The sequence below is a fragment of the Xenopus laevis genome, chromosome 2S (assembly GCF_017654675.1).
Source record: "Xenopus laevis strain J_2021 chromosome 2S, Xenopus_laevis_v10.1, whole genome shotgun sequence".
NCBI lineage: Eukaryota > Metazoa > Chordata > Amphibia > Anura > Pipidae > Xenopus > Xenopus laevis.
Window position 1 is genome coordinate 75,039,460 of NC_054374.1, and position 25,497 is coordinate 75,064,956.

General features: G+C 38.0%; 2 protein-coding genes across 16 annotated transcripts in view; one reads left to right on the forward strand and one right to left on the reverse strand.

Annotated features, from left to right (window-relative positions):
* The window catches only part of LOC108709567 (protein 4.1-like), a 99,665-nt gene that overhangs the window by 47,391 nt on the left and 26,777 nt on the right, over window positions 1–25,497 (reverse strand). For 9 of the 15 annotated variants that reach the window (XM_041584005.1, XM_041584007.1, XM_041584000.1 and 6 more), the window contains 4 exons: window positions 13,974–14,407; window positions 13,319–13,504; window positions 9,042–9,146; window positions 4,875–4,917 (listed from right to left, as the gene is read on the reverse strand). In XM_041584005.1, the coding sequence (XP_041439939.1) occupies window positions 4,875–4,917; window positions 9,042–9,146; window positions 13,319–13,372 (202 nt within the window). In that variant the 5' untranslated portion in view covers window positions 13,373–13,504; window positions 13,974–14,407. Of the gene's footprint in view, window positions 1–4,874; window positions 4,918–9,041; window positions 9,147–13,318; window positions 13,505–13,973; window positions 14,425–19,257; window positions 19,275–25,497 lie in introns of those variants that run through there. The other 6 variants (XM_041583998.1, XM_018249538.2, XM_018249537.2 and 3 more) reach the window with 2 other exon arrangements.
* Window positions 7,206–25,497, forward strand: part of LOC121400599 (DNA-dependent metalloprotease SPRTN-like) — a 32,740-nt gene continuing 14,448 nt past the window's right edge. The window contains exon 1 of the mRNA XM_041584008.1: window positions 7,206–7,375. Coding sequence (XP_041439942.1) covers window positions 7,266–7,375 — 110 coding nt within the window. The 5' untranslated portion in view covers window positions 7,206–7,265. The remainder of the gene's footprint in view (window positions 7,376–25,497) is intronic.

Sequence of the window (25,497 nt, forward strand, 5' to 3'; positions counted from 1 at the left end):
ATAAAAGCTGCCGACAGACCAAGTCGACAACTTATCAGCCCCTGTGTAGAGCCCCCGACGGGCTTTCCCGATCAATATCTGGGCGAAAGTCAGCCAAATGCCAATCGGGCAGGTTAGAAAATCCTGCTGGATCATGGCCGCATATTTTTGTTGATGCGGTCCCGTGATCCGACCGCCTGTTTGGCCTCCATTCTGATCCGATCGTTGTGCCCTATATTTTTTTGCCTGGGATTGTTCTACTTGCTGAGAATATATTATTCAAAGGGTGGTTCACCTTTGAATTAACTTTTAGTAGGATGTACAGAGTGATATTCTAAGACAATTTGCAATTAGTTTTCATTTTTATTATTTGAGTTATTCGCCTTCTTATTCAGAAGCTCTCCAGCAATTTCAGCAATCTGGTTGTTATTGTCCAAATTACCCTAGCAACCAGGCACTGTTTTGAATAAGAGACTCAAATATGAATCGTGAGGGTCTGATTAAAAAGATGAGTAATAAAAAGTAGCAATAACAACAAATTTATTTGAAGCCTTACAGAGCATTTGTTTTTCAGATTGGGTAAATGACCCCCATTTGAAAGCTGGAAAGAGTCAGAAGAAAAGGGCAAATATTAAAAAAAACTATAGAAAATATTGAAGGAAATTTTGCTTAGAATTGGCTATTCTATAACATACTATAAGTTAAAGGAAAACTATATCCCCAAAATGAATACTTAAGCAACCATTTAAATAAAATTAAGTGGCATATTAAAGACTCTTATCAAACTGGAATATATATTTTAGTAAATATTGTCCTTTTACATCTCTTTCCTCGAACCACCATTTTGTGATGGTTTCTTTGCTGCCTCAGAGATCACCTGACCAGAAATACTACACTACTCTAACTGTAACAGGAAGAAGTGTGGCAGCAAAAGACACAACTCTGTCTGTTAATTGGCTCATGTGAACTAATGTTCGGTTTGTTTGTGTGCACCGTGAATCATACGATCCCAGGGGGCGGCCCTTATTTTTTAAAATGTCAATTTTCTATTTATGATTACCCAATGGCACATACAACTAAAAAAGTATATTATTATAAAAGTGCTTTATTTACATGAAGCAGGGTTTTACATATGAGCTGTTACATGCAATATCTTTTTATAGAAACCTATATTATATGGAGGTATAGTTTTCCTTTAAGTTAAAGGTAAACCACCCCTTTAAGATCGAGTCCATGATTGGGCGGTTAGTATAGCACCACTGACTCGACAGACACTTTTGCTGATGATTCATTGTTTAAAACACTGGATCAAAACATATACTTAAACTGTAGGGATGCTCTTCATTTTTCAATGGCTAAAGCTGCCTAGGCTTTGAAATGATTTTACATTTACCTGAGTTTTGTGATTTTTTGCAGCTGTGACTGTGACTCTGTATTTAAAAAAGCGAGTGTGTTTATATACTGTATATAAAAGGTAATTTTTTTTTCCAGTTGTGCAACTACAGTTAAAATGATATTTGGGGTGCGGGTTTGATGTTAAATTGGGTGTTGACACTGTCCTCACTATACTAGATCACAATCTAAAGGCACCTAAGGCTATAAACATTGGTTTGTTATTTTCGTTAGTAGTCATTGGTTCTGCAGATACCTACAATTTTTCACCCTTACCCTTGGCACCTGGCAGAGCTGAAACATTTTTTTATACTTGCTACCACAAGCTGGGGAATCAAAACGTGACCACTTAGGTAACAGTGGATTCCGTGGACTGCTTCTGGTGGATATGGGCATTTCCCTTTTAATTGATACAGTGTTAACTATTCACTCAAACTGTACTGTTATTTTTATTTTCTTCCTTATTGATAGAATGAATTTCATTTCCCACTGGAAAAAATGCAAATATCGCATATATTGCTCTTTAGTAAATACAGACCCAAGTGTTAATTAGATGTTAAAAATAGTACACACATCAGCGAGATCATGAAATATGCATGTTGTCAAAATGTCAGCATCATTGGTTCAACAAGAAAGAAATTATTTATGCTTTATTTTTACAGAACACAATATAAATATAAAACACCAGATGGCACTAAACACTCTAGCTCAACAGCCTCTAATAACACAGAATATTGGGCAAGAAACGTATGTTTAGGTTTCTAATAAATAGTAACCGACTGAAAATATGAAGAAATCATCATTATAATCCAGCCAGACCTAACTTTAATCCTGGAGAGTAGGCGCCAAGGGGGGCCTTCAATGAGAACTAAAGCTTAACTAAAAAAGTAGGCTATAAATGTTGTACATTATATTTTGTGCTTCTGTACCAGCCCAAGGCAACCAAACCTTTAGCAATAAAGATCTGTGTCTCCAAAGATGCCCCAGTAGCTCCCCATCTTCTTTTCTGCTGATTCACTGCACATGCTCTGTGCTGCTGTCACTTACTGAGACTCAAAATATACAGTACACATAAGGTTGCTTATTAATTAATAAAGATGATTGATAATTTACGACAACCATTAAGGTTAGCTTCTCAACAGCGGCTCAGAGCACACGGAGCACGTGAGCGTTGCAGAGACTTTCCAAGATGGTGACCCCCTGTGACAATTTTGAATTCCTGGATAATTGCTGCTATTGAGAAGCCGAAACATTAGGCTGGTGCAATAAGTACTATATATATCAAATATAGCATGTATAGCCATATTCATTTTTAGGGTTTAGTTATCCTTTCAGTACATTTTTAAAATATTATGTAGTTAGGAAATGTCTTATTTCAATTCAACAGAAATAGGTTTATGCTTTTTTTTTTTCCATAGGTTATGTACCGTACATATGATGCAATGCTTTTATTTGAGAAAATAAGTGTCTCAAACCATTTGTTCGCTGGTGTCAAAAGTTTTGAGGCTCTTATAAATCAGGAACAATTCTCACTAAACTCCTATATGACAAGTGCAAATTATATTTTATATTCTTGACTATGTATTGTCCCACTTTCTTGGGGATTTTTCTGTAAATGCACTGCTGACTTCTCAGGCAGGACATAACACTGAGCACCACAGACGTAGGGTTGCTCATGTTTGATAGGTGTGTGGCCAGTTCCACCAGGCAGGGGACTAACATATTTAGCTAGCTAGAAGTAGATCTTCATTATCATGTAGCAGACTCATTCAAAATGAGTTTTAGATTGTAAGCTTGTTTGGGCCCTCTTTACCTGTTCCATTGGATAATCTCCTATATGTAACTATTAGACAAGGTATATTAAATGTACAAAACGCTGCTAACATTATCTTCCAAAATTGTCATATCCTATTAGGGAGTAAAAAATGAAATTTCCGATTAAGTGCTGAGCATAGGATTTCTCTCCGCCAGGGATATTTTCAAAGCAGGTCAAGGGAGGAATTCGGAAGGAAAGCAAAAGAGCTTACAGTGCAGACTCTCTCTACAACAAGGCTTGGGCAGCTGATCAGCTAAAGAGGCTTAGATCATGAGGCAGCTGAGCCATCTGGAATAGGATCAATGTTGCCTTCTCTCTCCCCTGTCTGTTCTGCACTAATATGAATGTTTCTAATGCAGATAAAATATCCTACTATTCAAAATAATTAATGTTTTCCTACAGAAAATCAAGATTTGCAGTTATAAAAGATAAACAAGTATATTATGCAGTCAGTATGCAAAGCAAATAAGCAGAAGAAACAGGACATATTGTTTAAGGCAATGAATCAACTCGTTTCAAGGGCCAGAAAGTGTCAGGTCTAAATTATCTGTAGCTTCCTTTTACATGTGATAGTCCCTGGAATTTACAGTGCATTAATAGCAATTAACATATTTTCACTGATTTAAAGAGACTATTTTAAGATTTTAAAATCATGTCTAATGGAAAGAGGTGCTTATTTATAATGCAAGGGCAATGTTAACACATATCAGACACATTGCCATATTGTTTACCCAAAGTCAATTAACTTCTGAGTTGGTGCAACTTAAATTTTTGTTTTGCTGGCATGAATTTAGTCATTTCTATTGTGGGTTTATAGCACAGGAAACTGATTTAAAGTAGGGATGCACCAAATCCAGAATTCGGTTCGGGATTTGGCCTTTTTCAGTAGGATTCAGATTCGGCCGAATCCTTCTGCCCGGCCGTACTGAATCCAAATCCTAATTTGCATATGCAAATTAGGGGCGGGAAGGGAAAATGTGTGACTTTTTGTCACAAAACAAGGAAGTAAAAAGTTTCCCCCTTCCCACCCCTAATTTGCATATGCAAATTAGGATTTGGATTCAGTTAGGTATTCGGCCAAATCTTTCGCGAAGGATTTGGGGGTTCGACCGAATCCAAAATAGTGGATTCGGTGCATCCCTAATTTAAAGGAGTAGTTCTTTTTTATACTATAGAATGTAAGTTTTCATAGATCTTCCCCCATCTGCCTCTTTCCAGTTTTCAGATACAGGTGCCAGGATCAGCCCAGGACTCAAACTCTTGTTTGTGCTGTTCTGGACACTTGCTGCACTTACTTCATGAGCTATTGAGGGCTCTTGGGGCTGATCCTGAACTCTTTATTGTTGTTCCTGAATTTTTGTTTTCCCAGTTTGTCTCCTCCCTTATCAATGTTCTCTATTCCTCATCTTCTACCCTTTATAAACCCGCCCTGTGCTTTGCTCTTGGCTGAGTCATTGAATGTATTTTCTTTGTTCCTGTTTGACCTGCCGACCTGAAAACCTTGATACCTGAAAACCTTGATACCTGAGGCATTGCAAGCCCATTATATGGAAATAGTGCTAAATAAGTTACTCTGTATGGGGGTACTTTTGGGCTGTTTGCACCTTATAAAGCATTGTGTATACATCTAAATGTATTTCTATTGGTGTGCCATCCATTGATTTTGTATTACTTAATATAAGCTTACCATGAACCTGCTTCTGGATGTCCTTCAAAAGATCAAGCCAGACCTGTGAAAAAAAAACATTGGTTTCATTAATTACACCTTAATAGACTCCCATTGCCATGTGTATTTTACAATGCTGCTGAATAATCAAAATATATTCAACATTTCTGTTCCGTTTTAAAGTCTTTGACAATGGATACAGGTATGGGACCTGTTATCCAGAATTCTTGGGACCTGGAGTTGTAATGGATGTTTCTGTAATTTGGATCTTCATAACTTAAGTCTACTAAAAAATAATTTAAATATGATATAAACCCATTGGGCTGGTTTTGCACCCAGTAAGATCTTATTCTTATCGAGTACAACGTACTGTTTTATTATTATAAAGGAAAAGGAAATACATTTGGATTATTTGATTATAATGGAGTCTTTGACAGATGGGCTTTCTGTAATTCTGAGCTTTCCGGATAATGGATAGAATTCTCTATGAAGCAGTGCAGAGGGATGTGAAAATGAGGCTCTGAGTAGCAGGGAGGTGATTAGCCTCACCTGGAGTAAAAGGTGGGGTCTCAATTAAGGCTGCTCTCTGCCCTGGAGAGAGAGAGAAAGGAGAGCTACTGGAGTGCTGTGCTAAAAGTTTGCTTAGTAACTGCATGTTACCTGTGTTTAAAGCATAAGGACTTTTATTGCTGGGCACAAGTTTCCAGAAAGAGACAAGTTATCAGGTAGCAAGGACTGGCTACCAGCTTCTGCCTTAAGTGTTTGGGGAGCGGCTGCTTCCAGGAGAAAAGCACAAGGAATCTCCAAAGGACTGTGAGTTAACAGTTAATTTTGTTTGCTGGACTTATATTGCCCCAGTGGGAGACTGTGGGACCTTTGGGAAAAGGACATTTTCATTTATCAGTACAGCTGGACTATTTTTGTTTACTGCCTTCCCAAAGGGTATGAACTGTTATGTTGGTGTTTAAGCTGCTGTGTTAAATAAATGCACACGTGAGATCAGCTGGAAACCTGTGTACTGTCTACTGTCTGTGTGAAAGGAGTTGTGCTGCTACTACCTAAAGAGCCATTCCCCCACTATATAGAGAGAGAGAGAGAGAGAGAGAGATCGAGAGAGAGAGAGAGATATAGATATCGATATCGATATCGATATCGAGAGAGATATAGATATCGAGAGAGAGAGATATAGATATAGATATCGAGAGAGAGAGATATAGATATCGAGAGAGAGAGATATAGATATCGATATCGAGAGAGAGAGATATCGATATCGAGAGATATAGATATCGATATCGAGAGAGATATAGATATCGATATCGAGAGAGATATAGATATCGATATCGAGAGAGAGAGATATAGATATCGATATCGAGAGATAGATATCGATATCGAGAGATATAGATATCGATATCGAGAGAGAGAGAGAGATATCGATATCGAGAGATATCGAGAGAGAGAGATATAGATATCGATATCGAGAGATATAGATATCGAGAGAGAGAGATATAGATATCGATATCGAGAGATATAGATATCGAGAGAGAGAGATATAGATATCGAGAGAGATATAGATATCGAGAGAGAGAGAGAGAGATATCGATATCGAGAGAGAGATATCGATATCGAGAGAGAGATATCGATATCGAGAGAGAGATATCGATATCGAGAGAGAGAGATATCGAGAGAGAGAGATATCGAGAGAGAGAGATATCGATATCGAGAGAGAGAGATATCGATATCGAGAGATATCGATATCGAGAGAGAGAGATATCGATATCGAGAGATATCGATATCGAGAGAGAGAGATATAGATATCGAGAGAGAGAGATATAGATATCGAGAGATATAGATATCGAGAGATATAGATATCGAGAGAGATATAGATATCGAGAGAGAGAGATATAGATATCGAGAGAGAGAGATATAGATATCGAGAGAGATAGATATAGATATCGATAGATATAGATATAGTTATCGATAGATATAGATATAGATATCGATAGATATAGATATCGATAGATATAGATATAGATATCGATATCGATATCGATAGATATCGATAGATATAGATAGATATATAGATATCGATAGATATAGATATAGATATCGATAGATATAGATATCGATATCGATAGATATATATAGATATATCGATATATATATATATCGATATATATAGATATATCGATATATATAGATATATCGATATATATAAATATATATCGATATATATATATCGATATATATATATATATATATAGATATATCTATATATATATATATATATATATATATATATATATATATATTAAGGTGTTACCATTATGAAAACAGAAAAGTGCACAGCTTGCACCATATAACCTATTCTTGATTCTATTAAATTGCCTCACTTTGTTTTGTATTTTTTCAGATATGAAAAAGAGCCATCAGATCTGCTCCAATGAGAAAGTCATACCACGATGGATCCAATACCAGTGTTCACGGCAAACATTATGGGTTAAAGGCATACTTCTATTCCAAAGGTAAACACTTCTCAAAGTAGGAAATGTTGCAGATGATTATTTTTTTTTTACCACTACAGTATGATATGATATGTGTGCTTTTAGATAAGATAGTTGAAAGCTGTTGCTGTTTGCTGATTTGGTCTGTTCACGTTTGACATTTAGGAAGGTATTTATTAAAACTCTAACTTTCTTATTGTATTTAAAATAAAAATTCAACCTAACTCCCATCCATGATTTGGCTTAATTTACAAGAAAAATCTGAATAAAAATGTAAATGCGGGAAAAGTCTTGACAAAAAATATTTTCAAGATTTATTATGCTTCAAAACTGCTAAAAATCTGAAAGTACTCCAGCTAAAACCTGACAAACTCAATGACAGTGGGAGAATTCTAGGTTCTCGGGTAACAATTCAAAAAAGTCTCTTCCATGAACTTCCTTACCCCTGTAAACTGGCTAATTTATAGAAATGGAAATGATATCTGTATAAACAAATCATCCCCTTTCCAAATCTGCTGGAATGCTTATCTGTGGGCAGTGTAAGTGCCTATAGAATTTGACTTGGTATAAAAAGGGCACTTGAACGTGTAAATTTGTGCATACCCGTATCTTCTTGTGACATCACAAAATCCCAGCTTGGGAACAGTAACTGAATAGCTGGGAAATCAAAACTGAAGACCCAAAAGCCCCAGGAAACGTACCCATCAGGGGGAGATGAAACCCTAATACTAAACAAAAGAACAAAACATTTTTTACATTATCCTTTATTATGCTGGTTATCTATTTCCTCTTGGTGAACCCAGGCTTGAGTGTGAGTAAAGGAATTAAACAACACATCTTTTTTGGTGAAAAGGACTTGACACCCTAACACATTTTCTAAATGTATATTGAATAGCCTTTGGAGTGAACTCTTTCAGGGAAATCTCTATTTTTTAGGGCCCTTTTTTCCATTGATTAAGTTCAGAACTAGGAATGCTTTGTTGGTCCACTCTGTAAAGTGATGACAGATTATTGATAAATATGGAATAATTCAGTGAGAAACAGATTTGCTTCCTCAAGTTGCTTTCATTTTGCCTTTGAAGTAAGCATGTAAAGTCTGTAAAAAATACAACAAGGAATTGGTAACACTGGTATAAAACAGCCCTGCTTTCTGTCAAATCTTTATTAGAAAATGGGTTAGGGTTCTGCCAGGCAAAGATTTCGGTTGTTTAACCCCCATTATTTTGACAATAAACAGGAGTATAGGGGTACAACACACAGAGGTAGTTTATGAGCTCTCTTTCCAGAGCAAAATGTAATTATATGCCTGATGCAGCCAATGGTCCTTGTAACAAGAGTCTGCACAGAGATGCTTAGCAGAGTCATTCACATGGGAAGGGTGACACTGCTTAACAAGTGCATTCAACCTTTAGCAAACCCATCCTGCCTGGATTAATATGGTGGACAATACAGTTTGAAAGAGAGGAATTAGAGAGAATTGTGTAAATAAGACCCACTGTTTCTTATATAATTAACTAACAATGACACTGCTTTTCAGAGCAGAATATTCTGCTGCACCACAGTTTGTATAATGCTGAGTAGTCATCATATTGTCATCCAAAGTGAAAATAGGCATAACCCCTTTGCAGTCAGGCCTTCATAGTTTTTGCAGTCTCATTATGGGTAGAGGCTTATTTTTCTTGCTCACCTTGCAAGTTGGAGATTCCCACATTGCCAATCCAAAATAATCTTCCTCCATGATATTAAGGTGGCTGCAGACTTTCTTAAATATGTCCTGTCCCTTTGCATGTTTCTGATGGAAAAAAGCATTACAATTCTGTAGCAGGCAGACAAGAACAATAACATTTACAAGAATGGAGGGGGTGCCTTGAGTGGGTTAGATGGAAAGGAGTGATATAAAGTTCAGCTGGGGTAAAATCCATCTTTAAAATATACAAACAAAACAGAAAAACATAACTAAAAATCAGAACTCTGTGTTAGCAGGAACTCTTTTCCTTCAATAAAGAATACCACTCCATCCTTGAACTATTGTATACATTTGGAAAAACCACTGCGTGCTGTTATCGTACATACATACAGTCATATGAAAAATTTTGGGAACCCCTCTCAGCCTGCATAATAATTTACTTTACTTTCAACAAAAAAGATAACAGTGGTATGTCTTTCATTTCCCAGGAACGTCTGAGTATTCAGTTGTATGAAATCAAATGTGAAAAACTCGCTGTGCAGAAATTTGGGTACCCTTGTAATTTTGCTAATTTGAATACATGTAACTGCTCAATACTGACTACTGGCAACACAAAATTGGTTGGATTATGTTGTTAAGCCTTGAACTTCATAGGCAGGTGTGTCCAATCACGGGAAAGGGTATTTAAGGTGGCCATTTGCAAGTTGTGCTTCTGTTTGACTTTCCTCTAAAGAGTGACAGCATGGGATCCTCAAAGCAACTCTCAAAAGATCCCCTAAAAGATGGGTTAGGGGAACAAAAAGCTATCTCAGAGGTTTAAACTGTCAGTTTCAACTGTAAGGAATGTAATCAGGAAGTGGAAGGCCACAGACACAGTTGCTGTAAAACCCAGGTCTGACAGGCCAAGAAAAATACAGGAGCGGCATACTGTATGCGTAAGATTGTGACAATGGTTACAGACAACCCAAAGATCTCATCCAAAGACCTGCAAGAACATTAAAATATGGCAAAGTTAAACTAACCTACCGAGGAGATGGGGAAGAACAATAATATTTGTAGGCTTTCAGAAAAACATATTATATTTGGGATTTTAAAGGCAATTGAGAAAAAAGTTTACATCTGCCTAATGAAAATTGTGTCTTTCTTAAGCAGCCCAATGATCTACAGCAGAAAACACATTTCTTATGACATCCCCATATTCCTTTCACTTTCGTTTGGCTAGCTGGGGGAAATGTTCCATCAATGCACCTAAAGTCTGCCATGACACCTCTTGTTGTAATAGAAATCTTTTTTATAGAAGCTGGAAGGATTGTTCCCTTCTGCAAATACAGGTATGGGATCTGTTATCCAGAATGCTCGGGACCTGGAGGTTTCCATAATTTTGATCTCCATACGTTATGTCTACTAGTAAAAATGTAAACATTAAATAAACCCAATAGGCTGGTTTTGCTTCCAATAAGGATTAATTATATCTTTGGATCAAGTACAAAGAGTACTGTTTTATTAATTATTGGAAAAATGAAAAAAAACTCAAAATTCAGATTTTTACTATAAAATGGAGTCTGTGGAAGCTTTCTGGATAATGGGTTTTCGGATAACGAATCCCATACCTGTACTGCAAGCCGTGGGACTGCCCAACTAAAATCCCCAGTGAAGAACACAGAGACATTCCAGAACATTATAACCTGGTGGTACATTATAATCCGCCTGGATAGTAGCAGCTGAAATACCAGAAAATATTGGGCAAAATGGGTTGCATTCTGATTTTGCCTTCATTTCCAATCTTTCTGAATTTATAATGGAGATGTAGGTAAAGCTGTAAGGCAGCCATTCTTGGCTTTTGGATTCTAATACATAGCAAATCACCCTCAAATAAATGGTTTCCACTCTACTGTGTACATGGGTGGTTGAGTGCATTAGCAAACGGTTTAGACAGCTGCTCTCAGATTTAAAAGGATTTACAGCCTCCATGAGCCAGAACAAAGGGATTTCATTCTGACATCAGAAATGTTTAAACATCAGATTTATCAAAACAGGATGCTGCACCTCACTAGTGCAGACAGGAGTGTAAGATAGTTTGTAGTGACAGACTACTGAAACTCAATTGTGCCGGCAGTGTTTAACACTGAGAATAAATTTCACCTTAAAAATTTGAAAAATATATTAAAAATAGGCCTTTGCTTTTTCTGCTGATAAGAGAACATTTTTTAAAGAATGTTTTAAAAAGTTTGTGTATGTCAGACATTTCTATATCTCAGTTTTAATGCTCTTTATATTTGTCTAACAGAAACATTAGGAGGGTAATGTAACATTGTTTTTTATTCTGCTTTCCTTGTTAGCTACTATATAGATTTCAATGATTTAGATTGCAGTTTTAGCCTTGCCCAAAGTAAACATTTCCACTACTTCATATCTAAACTTCTAAATGTGTGGCTTAACCCCCAGCAACCCCCAATCTAGCAGGAAACCAAAGGGGGGCATAGCCCAGTTTTCTTGGAGACATGACTGGATATAAGTGGCAATATGGCTAGTTAAACGAGGGATGCACCGAATCCAGGATTCAGACAGGATTCGGCCGAATCCTTCTGCATGGCCGAATCGAATCCTAATTTGCATATGCAAGGGAGGGAAATTGCGTGACTTTTTTTCATTTTTAAATATGTTAGAACAAACACTGCAGAATTACATTAAAATAATAAGAATTATTTAAAATAAGCATATTTTTGTGATGACAATTACCATGTCAATCACAACCAAAAAAAAATTAAACAAAAGTCTGGCAATTCTTCAAGCTGATAAAAATGAGCACAGTGCTAAACAGAGAATGGGCATATAATTGGGCACTTTGGCCCCAAATACATTTGGTATCCAGTCGTTGGTTCTTAATTTGGCTTTAGAATAATGAACTATATAGGCAGAGAGATTACTGTCTTGAAGGTAAAATAAGCATATTTTTTCTGTTCTATGTATTATCTATATATTGCTTTGTTAATTTCTGTAAAGGTATTAGAGATTCAGCTGACAGATTTAGGTAGCTGAATCTAATACCAGTTGGAAGTCTTTCAACAGTTTCTAAATTTTTATATGAATGTGGCTTAAAACATCATCTGATTCTCAATCAAATTCTAAAAACTTTATTCTTCTTTAACGATTCTTTGGTAGAATGACTTGTGTATTTAAGATCATTGTCTTGCTGCATGACCCATTGTCTCTTGAGATTGAGTTCACAGACAGATGTCTTGACATTTTCCTTTAGAATTCTCTGGTATAGTTCAGAATTCATTGTCCTGTCAATGATGGCAAGCTGCCCAGGCCCAGATGCGGAAGACAGGCCCAAACCACAACACTCCCACCAATATGTTTGACAGATGGGATAAGGTTCTTGTGCTGGAATGCAGTGTTTCTCTTTATCCAAATGTAACACTCCTCCATTTAAGCCAAAAAGTTCTATTGGTTCTATGGCTTCATCCGTCCTCAAAACATTCTTCCAGTATCCTTGCTGTTTAGTGTTTTCATGATGATGGACTCATGAACATCAACATTCTCTAATGTGAGACAGGCCTTCAGTTGCTTAGAAATTACCCCGGGTTTCTTTGTAACCTTTCAGACTATTAGACGCCTAGGTAGGGTAAAAACAATCTTGAATTTCCTTGAATTTTCCTTGACTTGTGGAGTCCAAACTCTTTAGAGAAAGTCTTGTAACCTTTTCCAGCTTATAAGCATTGACAACCATTTTTCTGAGACTTCTGAGACACCGCCTTTGTTTGAGCCATAATACACATCCACAAAAGTGTTGTATGTGTGATAAGGCTTTGCTGGATCCCTGTTTTTTGTTTAAAAAAAAAAAAAAAAAGTCTCTCACCCACATCTGAAAACACCAGACTCTGATTTCACCTTTAAATTATATAATAATTCTAAGAAATCTCTTACTTTTGCCACACACAGATATGTTATGGATTCCTTTTTTCAATAAATACATGACCAAATATAAAAAAAAAAAATCATTTGTTTAGGTAGGTTTTCATCAGATGATGTTTTAGGTCACATTCATATAAAATATAGAAAAGTTTAAAGGGTTCAAAAACTTTCAAGAACGCCTGTCCAGCTATCACCACCCTTAACCCCCTGATTACTCTTACCAGAATCCCAGGGAGTTTGGGCATTGTAATGAGGCCTTAAAATACCTCTCTACAGCAGGAAAGAAAGAGGAATATTGGCCTTTAATAATCACAATTCTAAAAGGTTTAGTGATTTCTTAAGATAAAAAATTGGTTTACCTCCAAGTTACACTCATAAACAGTGTCATCGAGAAGCGTGACTTTGCAGCGCATGTTGGGAGAACGCCTAACTACTTTTTGTGAGGCTTTTGATTCTCCTTCAGGTTTTATTATCTGTTCCTTGCCTTCCAAGTCCTCGCAATCCCCTTCTGGGTCTTGGTCGTCTTTCTGTTCCTCTTGAGCTGGCTGCAAATAAATATATAAAAAAATATTTGCAGTCATAATCAAATAACTATACTGGCATTTCCCTTCACCAAAGACAATTCTCGAGATAAATGTAAAAGTATAGTCGCCTGTTAAATGGCAAGTGTATAATATATGTCCCCAACCCAGATTCTGTCTCAAACCCTCTTTATCATTTCCCCTAGCCATCTTATTGTGAGCTAATTCCCAAATGAAAAGCCATAAGGAGCATGGTCTGTCATCCCAGTGGGGCATGTGTAGTTTAATTTGGGGGTGTAACTATAGCAAGAGGGTCATAATGGAATTGTCTGTAGCAGTGCCTTGTACACCTACAATAAATTACATTAACAAAACTGCTCCCTTTATAATAATTCCAAATTCGTTAGGGACATCTGAGGTTATTGCAACTCACAGAAAAGTTGAATAAGCCATCATGCATGCTTTGCTATACAGTAGAAGCATATCTTCTCACCTGGGTTTCTGCACTACTTAAAGAATTAAGGTCTAGTGATGGGTCAGTTCGAAGTCCAGGCTCTGGGGCTGCAATAGGGGCCTTTAAAAAAACATCATCCTCTAACTGCTCTCCCAAACCCTCATCAACATCCTTTTGGTCTTGTCCCTTTTCCACCAACAGTTCAACTTCCTTTTCATCAGAAGACACTTGGGACTTGGGTCTCTTCAGGAAAGAGGAAAAGAGGCGAGAGAGGCCCTTTCCCTCTGAATGTCGAGCCTTGCTCTTGAGGGTGCTTGGAGAAGTGGTGGAAGGTGACTCTTGTGACTGTTCAGTCTCTGGATCCTTATCACCACTGCTAACAACAGGTTGAGTTGTACAAGATTCTACCTCCTCCTCTACTTCTTGTTTTTGGTCTTGAGGAGGACTTTCTGCCTCAGCTAATAATCCCTTCTCTGTTGTCATTGTTACCCTGTAACAAAATAAAAATGATATATTAATATTAGACAATTATATTATATATTAAAGGGCAATCAACAAATAACATTGATCACGATAACTTTAATGTGTAACCTCTTTTTCTACCCTACCCTCTCCATAGAATATTAATATTATTTATCAGATCTTTCAAATTAGTGATGCACTGAATCTACTTCTTTGGGATTTGGCTGTATACTGAACCAAATCCGAAACCCTAATTTGCATATGTAAATTTGCAAAATCCTGGAAAAAAATAAATGAAAAAAGATAAATGCCATTGCCACATATACTAAAATCATTCAATGTTAAGGGTTCACATTCGGCCAAAGGTCCTGTCCCAGAGGAGCTTTTTTTTTTTTTAAGGTCCCAACGATGCACACACACTATGATCAATTTCAAAATTGTAAAAATTGAAAAAAAAACAATGAAGTACTAAGATGATGCAACTGACCTTATACCCTACCCGACATGATGGAGATCAAAATTTGCAAGTCATGTCACATAAGTCTCTCCTTTAGAGGGCCATTATCGCAAAACCAGAATTTTTTATTCTCATGAATGCTTTCAAGGATTGAAAGCTCTATACAGCTTAAATTTTAATCACTTTTATATGGTAATAACGAAAGTCACAAAAAGCAGTAAATTATAGTTATAAATCCCCCCTTTTTATAGATATATTCGTTAATTTACATTTTATGATAATAAAAGAGAGAAAAGAAGAACACTAAAACAAGTCTCAAAAACCTGAATTCAACACACATTTTCAATAAACAAGTGCACAGTTATTACAGGGTTGTTATTGTATTGACAAACATGAACCACAAACTGCACCAAATTTTTTTAGGACATCCTCTAGCTACATACAGTAGGAGTATCTGGTTGGAGTATCGCTAACCAGCTTTTCCAAAACTCTATAGAGGGGATTGTGGTTAGTTTCCAATATGAGTAATCACTTTCTCACATTTGGGGCACGTGTCCAAGACATTAGGATATAGTTTTGCCAGTCTAAATGTGATAAGATACACCCTGTTGAGAAATTTGATTTATATGAAGAGATATCCCTTTTCCATTTTTGCTTTATCCTATCTAATGGGCTGGGGCCCACTAGTGTTAACATAATCCCCTTTGTTAACAGAAGTAACCAACAGCATTATTCTCCTTGCAAACTTCAGTCAGCCAGCACAGTGTGGCTTGAACCCTGTGCATTGTAAACCTTGCACCCTATGTGGTTGTAGCCAACTTTACATACATCAGCTGAAATAAGCTTGTGGGAACATTAGTAGTGCCATCAGTGAGCATTCCTGCTGTATTTACCCTGCATTTAAGAAACACTAGAACTACAAAACGCCCCATTTGACATTGCTTTGTGCACTAATACTCAAATAAGGCCTTCTCTCACAATCATTTAAAAATCATAGGGGCATATGTTAGGGTTGTCCCCTGTCCCCTACTATCTTTTTCTATTGGCCATAGAACCATTAGCAGTTTTAATTTGTGGTTCTTCTTATATTTTGGGTATTACTGTTGGATCTGTTGCGTACAAATGCTTATGATCTATTTCTCTTTTTGATGAAACCTATGACATCTCTCCCTAACCTATTTAATCTTTTAGGGAAATTTGGGGAGGTTTCGTGCCTATTTGTTAATTCTTCGAAGTCTAAAGCACTTAAGATTAACCTCCCCTCACCACTAGTCAGGTTATTACAAGTTAACTTTGATTTTAAATGGGTACGCCCCTATTTTGATTATTTGGATATCGAACTTACAGTTCAACATACCCAAGCTGCAGATGCAAACAATCTACCTATGCTCGCTAACGTTAAAACCCTTCTCTACAAATGGAAAGTCTTTCCCCTATCCCTATTAGGCCAAATTTATGCTGTGAAAATGTTGATTTTATCCCATTTCTGATATTTATTTCAAACATTACAGATAGATCCACCAAAAAGCCTTCTCCAGTCATAGTGTAGACATAAAACTAAAAGGAGTCTTAGGAATTCCTGACATTACCAAATGCTTCCAAGCTGCACATTTGAGTCGAGTAGTAAAATGTCATGGCCCTCTGAATATTCAGTTATATAATTTGTTATGGCTATTTCCAAGGGTTCGCCCACCAATATTGAATCCATTTATAGAACACTCTCTCTGGGTTTGGGGATATTGTAAAAAATCTTTAGGCCTCATACCTGACCATACCCTTGCTATAAGTTTATTTGGCAATTCAACTTTTCCCCCAGGTCTCACATCAACATCCTTTAATGGTGGTCTGAACGGGGATTAACAACTGTTTATAACTTTATTTATGATGGAAAGTCATATCCATTACTAGGGATGCACCGAATCCAGGATTCGGTTCGGGATTTGGCCTTTTTCAGCAGGATTTGGATTCGGCCGAATCCTTCTGCCCGGCCTAACCGAATCCGAATCCTAATTTGCATATGTAAATTAGGGGCAGGGAGGTAAATCACATGACTTTTTGTCACAAAACAAGGAAGAAAAGATGTTTTCCCCTTCCCACCTTTAATTTGCATATGCAAATTAGGGTTCGGATTCAGTTCGGTATTCGGCCGAAACTTTTGCAAAGGATTCGGGGGTTCAGCCGAATCCAAAAAAGTGGATTCGGTGCATCCCTATCCATTACTAGATTGTACAAGATATATGACTTTGTCCAAATAGAACATTATCGTTATTTACAAACGAAACATTATATTCAGTCACTTTCACCAGTTGTAACCTACGGAAATCCCTCTGTTATTTTGTATTTAAATACCCTCAATCTAAAAAGCTAATCTCTACCTTCTATGATAAGTTGACTAATGTAACTTTGCCTACAATATGTGATGGCCTCACTTTAGAGGAAGAAGACTTGAATCCATCCTTTTTAGAACTGCCCATTGCACTATAAGCTCAGGCTTTCAGGAAACGTCATATAAATTTCTTACACTGTGGTATTTAGTGCCAGTGTGTATAGCGAAATGGGTTCCATCTTATGATGCTAATTGCTTTAGAGGATGTTGGGAGTTGGGCACAATTACTTTTATTTGGTGGACCTGCCCTACAGTCAGGCTCCTTTTGTACAGAGTAAGTTAGAAATTTGTATCTTTTTCTGGCTGTTCAGTGCAGGAGATCAAAGTGAAATTCGGGACATTTCAGTAACAAAACAGGGACTGTGGGTTGAGTTGACAAAATTGTGATTGTCCCGCAAAAAACGGGACAGTTGGGAGGTATGTATACTGTATATAGTTCTATCTATACCACATGTGTTGCATGTTCTACAGTCTGGAATGCATCTGCTGCTATAGTGGAAATAACCACTGACGCTTCTTAAGCTACTTCATAAAAAAAGAAGTGGCAATTAACAAAGTAACTAAGGGCTAAACTCCACAATCACCTTTGCAGGATGGTGCCGGATCAACAAAATACATCCGACAAGTCGGGTCAAAATACAATGGAAATCATAGAAAAATCTGATGCGTAAACTACATGTAAAATCTTCCATCTGACACGACACAACAGTCAGATGTGAACGTTGCATGCTTCATCTTTATCCAACAAAATAAAAACAGATGGGGTCAGAAAGACTTTTTTTTGCTCACTGAAATATATTGACTGTCAGATGTAAACGCTTGAAGAAAAGACTCCATCCAACTTTATCTGATCCAACTAGCAAGGGGGGGGGGGTCCAGATTTTGTAGCATCCAACAAAATCTTTTGTGTGATGTTGCATGGCGGATCAGATCAAATCTGATCCACAAAATCTGATGGAGTTTTACCCTCATTTTTCATGCACAGTTCTTCAAACCAACAATGCACACATATGCTACTAAGCATCAGAGTAGCACAGTACAATAAACAACGATCCAAGACCTTATTTAAATAGCCACAAAATGTCCAGAAATAAGAGGTTTTTGAAAATAACGGCAACATTTTGTTACAATAAATATAATAGAATTATATTAAGAAATGAATAAAAATAAGCGAGCCCGTATTTAAAGAATAACAGAAATATTATATTTTGACTTATTTCTTTCCTAGACAGCTGAACCCATCCTATTATTCAACCCCTTGAAATAAAGATGATTTTTTTTTTGGTCCCTTATAAAACCATCTGTCCAATAAACAGACAGTTTGAAGCCCTGGTGTATGTGCCCCAGGTGCAAGATCTTCTTAAACACTCAATTATCTCATTATGTTGCACGTGTTCCAGCTGCCAAATGTTTAAGGAACACATCTGACCTCAGAAGACAAATGGGCACAGACAAAATGAAGGTAATAAATAACTCTCACAGAAAGAAAGAGATGCCAAGCAGTGATGAAGAATGCCTACATAAAAATAACAGTGGAGAAAACTATGATTCGCCCCCTATACTATAAAAAAACAGCTAAAATAAATAAAAAATATATTTTTACCTCTGTAATAATTAGGGACGCACCGAATCCACTATATGGGCTCGGGCAAATCCCGGATGAAAGATTCAGCCGAATACTGAACCAAATCGAAGGAAAAAGTGGAAAAAATCCTTCTTTTGTGATGAAAAGTCACATGGTTTTCCCTACCCGCCCATAATTTACATATGCAAATTAGGATTCGGTTCGGCCAGGCACAAGGATTCGCCCGAATTCGAATCCTTCTGAAAAAGGCTGAATCCTGCCCGAATCCCAACCGAATCCTGGATTCGGTGCATCCCTAGAAATAATTATGTTATAATGACACACAGACTGTGAAAACTGCAAAGCAGCCACAATTAACAGCTTTCATCTTTTCAAAAGCCTTACAAAGCAGGGGGCATCTGATCAATCCCTTCTTGAACAGTAGTTCACTCACATAAAATATCTTCTTCAGCAAATTTCAGCTAGCCACCTACAGCATACAAATACTTTTTGAGAGTGAGAAGGAGAGAAAGACAGACAGACAGAAAGTATCTGTGTCTTGTAAAACACAATTTTGCATCTGTTAGCTTTTTCACAATGGAATATAAAAAAGTGATTTTGTAAGTAACTTTTAAAGGAGAAATAAAGTTTAACTAAAGAAGTAGACTAGAAATACAGTTTCTAGTAGAATTAATTCAAAGGCAACTGATTATTTAGAGGTTTTTTTTTTTCTTAAAGTTTCACCACTCATCCGAGTATATTCTTCAGTTCATTTGAAGTGGTAGGGAATTCCCCGGCATTAAAACCCTTGACAGTCACCAATATCCAATCACAATGGTTCCATTGAACTTCAGTAAGGTGTTGGCTGAAACTCACAGATGTGTAAAAGTGTGATCCAGTCACAGTGGTACAACCGCTTTATATGAGAATGGCCCAACATATATTACAGGCCAACCTAATTTTCTGTTTGATCAATAGTGACGACCCTAACGTTAGCTTCACAACAGCTGCTCAGAGCCCAATGAGCATGTGAGTGTCACAGACACCTTCCAAGATGGTGACCCCCTGTGACATGTTTGACGTTCTGGATAATTGTTACTATTAAGAAGCTAAAACCTTTAGGCTGCTGCAATAAGTTCAGTATATAAAATATGTCATTTCGGCCACCTTAATTTTTAAGGTTTAGTTCTCCTTTAAACAAGTAACAAATCCCTCATTTATTACTGCAGACTAAAACTAAAACCCAGTTCATAACCTGGGTATATTCTCATGTGATCAAACATCATGGCATGGCATATCAGCACTTTGTCAAATAAATATCAAGTGTTGCTCACTAAATCGGTCTGCAGATGTATCTCTGCTACAACTTGCCTGTATGCATTGCAAATCACATCTAGAGTTATTCAAACTGAAACAAGCACCACATTTTTTAAATTTCCATCCCGACACATATATAAGGATAATATATAAGGATAGGTTCCTAAGTGCTTTTTCCTGTGCTCCCGTGTTCAGTTTAATGCGTTCAACTGCAGAAAGAAACACAGCCTGATCATTCAAAGGGGTCCACACACAGGCTCACGTAAGCACCAATCACAGGTGGAATGCAGAATCTTGCATTCCACCTGCATTGCGCATTTACATGCACCTGTGATTACAGGTGCCTTTAATGAATAGGCTGTGTTTTTTCCTGAATGCATTCAAACTGAATGGGAGGGAGTCCTAATAGCAGTTATCAGGGTAATAAAGAAAATTACTTTCACATGTAAAGAGCTGCTGGCCATAAATCAGCAAGATATTGATTATATTTAAAAATCCCATTGGGGCCAGGGCTGCATAATCTTTTGATGTGGAATGGTCCTTTCATGACAGCATGCATAGGCACCTATTATGAGTGGATCGATTGGCCCTTGATATTGGTTAGCACAAGGAGGTCATATCAGGCAACAATCTACTTGTTTGGCAACAAGCAAAAAATACTCTGCTCTCCTGAGCTTAACCCTTACCAGTACTCAATCCAAACAGGACTTTTTATCAAAGCAAGTCCTGCCTGTGTTAGCCTGCATTCTTGATTACATGACCTTGTAGAAGTAAATGTCACTGATGATGTGTCAGAGGGAAAATGTGCCCAAAAGTCTTTTGTAACATACATCAAAATAATGTTCATTTACTTCATGCAAATGTCACCCTTTCTGCAATCAGAATTAGGGCGGTTGTAGCTGCGCTCCCCTGCGTTCCGTTTTTCTGCGTTCAGCCGCAGGGGAGCGCAGGAATAGACGCATTACGTTTTTTCTAATGGGGCTGTTCTCACAAAGGCGCGTGTAGGTGCCGAACGCAGGAAAAATGCAGCAACTTGCGTTCGGCGCCTACACGCGCCTGTGTGAGTACAGCCCGATTGGAAAAACCGTAGTGCGTCTATTCCTGCGCTACCCTGCGGCTGAACGCAGAAAAATGGAACACAGGGGAGCCCTAAGGGCTCTTACACATGAGCGTTTTTACCTGCGCTCCCCTGCGTTCCATTTTTCGGCGTTCAGCCGCAGGGGAGCGCAGGAATAGACGCATTTCATTATTTCAAATGGGGCTGTACTCACACAGGCGCGTGTAGGCGCCGAATGCAGGAAAAATGCAGCATGTTGCGTCTCAACCTGCGTTCGGCGCCTACATGCGCCTGTGTGAGTACAGCCCCATTTGAAATAATGAAATGCGTCTATTCCTGCGCTCCCCTGCGGCTGAACGCCGAAAAACGGAACGCAGGGGAGCGCAGGTAAAAACGCTCATGTGTAAGAGCCCTAAAGGATTTGAAGAGCCTTAATTTAACTGCAAATAGGCATTAGCTGTGTTATGGCCATGTAAATACTTTCACATCTGCATGTTTACATACAATAACTACTACCCGCATTCACCGTTCAATCACAACATACCTCCCCACCCAGAAGATACAGAAACAAGCTTAGCATTCAGCTGTTCAATTAATGGGTCACTTTTACGGCTGTATTTGAAAAGCCTAGTGGTATAATTTCTGCCCATTGAGGTCAGCGGGAAATAAGAATACCAGCCAGTAGTATTACATTTATGCGCACTGTTAAACCTGTCTAGCCAGTTAGACGTTGGTTGTCACAGTTATGTCACCAGCCCACACAGTTACACCTGTAATCCAAACCAGGTTCTCCCCATCTGCCAGTGACACCACCAAAACAGTGGCAAGCCTAGTGAGCAGTGACTCATGGCAGGCTCATGCATTTTGATATGCAATTTAAGTACAGGTAAATGAGATCAGTTATCCATGAAACTATCCACTAGAAAGATCAGTGTTATGGGAAACCATCTCTAATAGACTCAGTTTTAAGAAATATTAAAAATTATTTATAGTGATTGTTCAACCTGCCAAAAACTTATATTTTCAGTTCAGTTGTTTTCAGGTTGTTCACCAGAAGTATAGACCTTTTGCAAATAAATTCCATCTTTTATTTTTTTTACTGTTTTCCAAAAAGTTTAAAGTTTACTGCTACTGTCTCTACGGTTTCAGTCTGGCAGCTCAGTGATTCCGGTACAGCTTCTGAACTGTTAGCATTTGCTACATTAGGTGATACATTTCTCAGCAGCATCTGTTAAATACCCATTGAAATGTACTATAAATTGGTGGGACCACAGATAAAAAAATTAAAATGCGGGGAAACTTAAAATCTGGGGACTTAAAGTGGAGGTTTCACTGTATATGAATTTACAACAGTTTACAGAGACAATAAGCCCCTTCCCAGAGCTGCTTCAGAAAGACACAAGAAGACTTAATTTTTCTCTGCAATAATAAAAACCAGTACCTTGTTCTTGGATCCTTACTAAACCCCATGATTCCATGTTGATAGCAAAACAATCCAATTGGGTTAATTTAATGTTATTTTTATTTCTTATAAAATGTAAAGGGTACCTGTTGGGCAAAAATATTATCCCCAACCAAAGGTGCGGGTTAATAGATAGAGCCCTCACTCCAGTTGGGAGTAACTAGTTTTTGCCCCCCACCAGCGCTAGGCCACCTGCAGGGGAGTTCCTGGTACCAGCAGCCATATCGGGGCACACATGCACATAATGAGCGCCGCGACTTGCTCGTTACGCACGTGACGTCAGAAGCGCAATGCCCAGCATGCTAAAGGCTTTGATAAACTTTACAATCTATCTTGTTTCACACTTACAATTAAAAAAAAAAAAAAAACCTCACCTGAATAAGTAGAAATCCTTCTGGGAGAGGAAACAGATGAGCCCCAATACTGCTAAAGCACAGTTATTTACAAAATAAAATAAATACTTAAAAAAGAGAGCAGCCCTTCAATCAGACACGGATGAGGTTTGGTAGTGTTTATCGGTTTCTTTGCTTCCCCTAGAAATGGTGCATTCAATGTTTGCACCGCATCATGAAATCGGACTAATTATCACAGCTTGGAGGGCAATAGTGAACCCAGTGTCCGAAAACTGGGTCTGAGTTGCAAACCATGGGTCTTTCAGCAGGGCACTAACCCAAAACACAATTCACAAATTCACAAAACACTGGACTGTTAAAGGGCTTGTATTAATTTAAAATAATTCTTATGTTACCCTGGGGTGATAAGTGATGAACTCTGAGGACAGTCACTCTATCTTTAGGACTGTCTCATTCCTGTAGAGAGTAGCAGGTAAAGCTGCTTTGGAAAGATCGGTTAGAATACAGGCTAATGCATACATTAGGAAACAGGCTAAATACATAGCACATGCTCACAACAACGGCATCTGTTTAGGGTGCACAATGTGTGTGGGTGGGTGAAACGCTCCCCCTATTATATGCTGGCTCTGCCTTACAAACACCCAAAGAAGTGATTTCCTTTCGAAAAAGATTTTAGGATATCTATAAAACGGCCAACCTTTTTCCAACTAGTCACTGTTTTAGACTTGCCTTTAAAACTGAAAAGGTTTACAGAAAGAAAGATATTTGATAAGGAAGATGTTAAAGAAAGCAATGCTACTACTATCTGGATTACTGGCAAAGTATACAGAAACCGCACGGACATAGGATTACATCATTAGAGTAACCCAGGACAGCTGGTGTTTTGCCAACAGTTTTTTCAAGATTAAAGCAGATTGGAAAACAACATGTAAACAAATGAGTAATAGCTGTTTAACCCCTGACCAGTGGTGGCACTGAGTTGGTTTCATGAACATGGATACTTTTTGTACAAATGTCAGATGGGTGGTTTATCTAGAATAGACACAGACATGCTTAGATGGAGAAAAAAATTACATACTTGCAAGATTTATACACACTGAGGTCATGAAAATGGTAAATATACCTTAATTATAAATATATTAATCTTGAACATCAAGGGGCAGATTTATTACAGGTTGAATTGAAAATTCTAATTTGAATTTCTAATTTTTTTTATGGTCAGAACTCTCAATTCGGTTTTAATTTGAAAACTCTAAATCGACTATTTGCCACCTAAAACCTGCCGAGTTCATGTAGAAATCAATGGGAGAGGTCCAGGGACCAATTTGCACATGTTAGTAGCCTTCCTGACATTCGAGTTTTTTCTCTGAAAAAACACGAATCGAGTTTAGTCAAATTTGATTCGAATTCAATAAGAGTTTTTGAGTCGGTAAAAGGTGTGGGAGTTTAAGATATTGAATTTCGAGTATATTTGAATTTAATAGAGTTAAAAAAAACTCACATGAATTTCGAAATTCAACTTTCAATAAATGTGTCTCCAAATTCAGGGCTCATTTACACCTGCATTGATTGTGTGTGATTACATGTGTTTTGGTCAGTTGTGGCATATAAACCACATAAACAATTACCGTATATACTCGCGTATAAGCCGAGTTTTTCAGCACCCAAAATGTGCTGAAAAACTCAAACTTATACGCGGGTCATACCTCCTTCCGCGGCCGGCCGCTACCCACGTGGCGGCCATGGGCGCCGCCATTTTGGGAGCGAACGCCGGCAGGGAAGGACGCGCCGCCCGGAGCTCCTGGACCTGCTCCGGGCGGCGACACAGTCAGTCACAGACAGTCCTGCTGGGGCCGGGTCACGTTTTACTGTGACAGAGGGAAGAGCAGCAGACGTGAGGGCCGGGGTGGGGAGAGCGACAGATGGGGAGGGCAGGGGGGGGAAGTGGCAGAGGGAAGCAAACATGAAATAGGGGTAGACAGAGGACCCTTTAACAGGTACCTGCCCAGTGTCCCCCAATTGTTGCGGCCGGGTCACATTCACATTTTGAAATCTGACATGGGGCCCCTAGGCTTATACACGAGTCAATACATTTTTCCAGTTTTCTTAGGTAAATTAGGTACCTCGGCTTATACACGGGTCGGCTTATACACGAGTATATACGGTATGCCATTAATAAATTGCTTTTGAATTGTAGACTTTTTGCTGAAATATAAAATTAGTGGATTTTTGCCCAATCGGTGCAGTCAAATAGTGGGCTGATTTAGATTAAATTGATCATGTGGCAAAGATTAGATCACACAGGATCTCTGTGCAAACCAGCTGCAGCCAAAGCACATGGTGCCACTCATCTAACAGGATATTCCAAATAAATTGGATCTCCATACTATGTCTACAAAAAAAAAACCATTAATTAAACCAAACAGAATTGTTTTGCCTCCAATAACACAATCATCTGCTCAAAATCCTCAGGCCGCCTGCCTTCGTCCCTCACCCTGAAGTGAG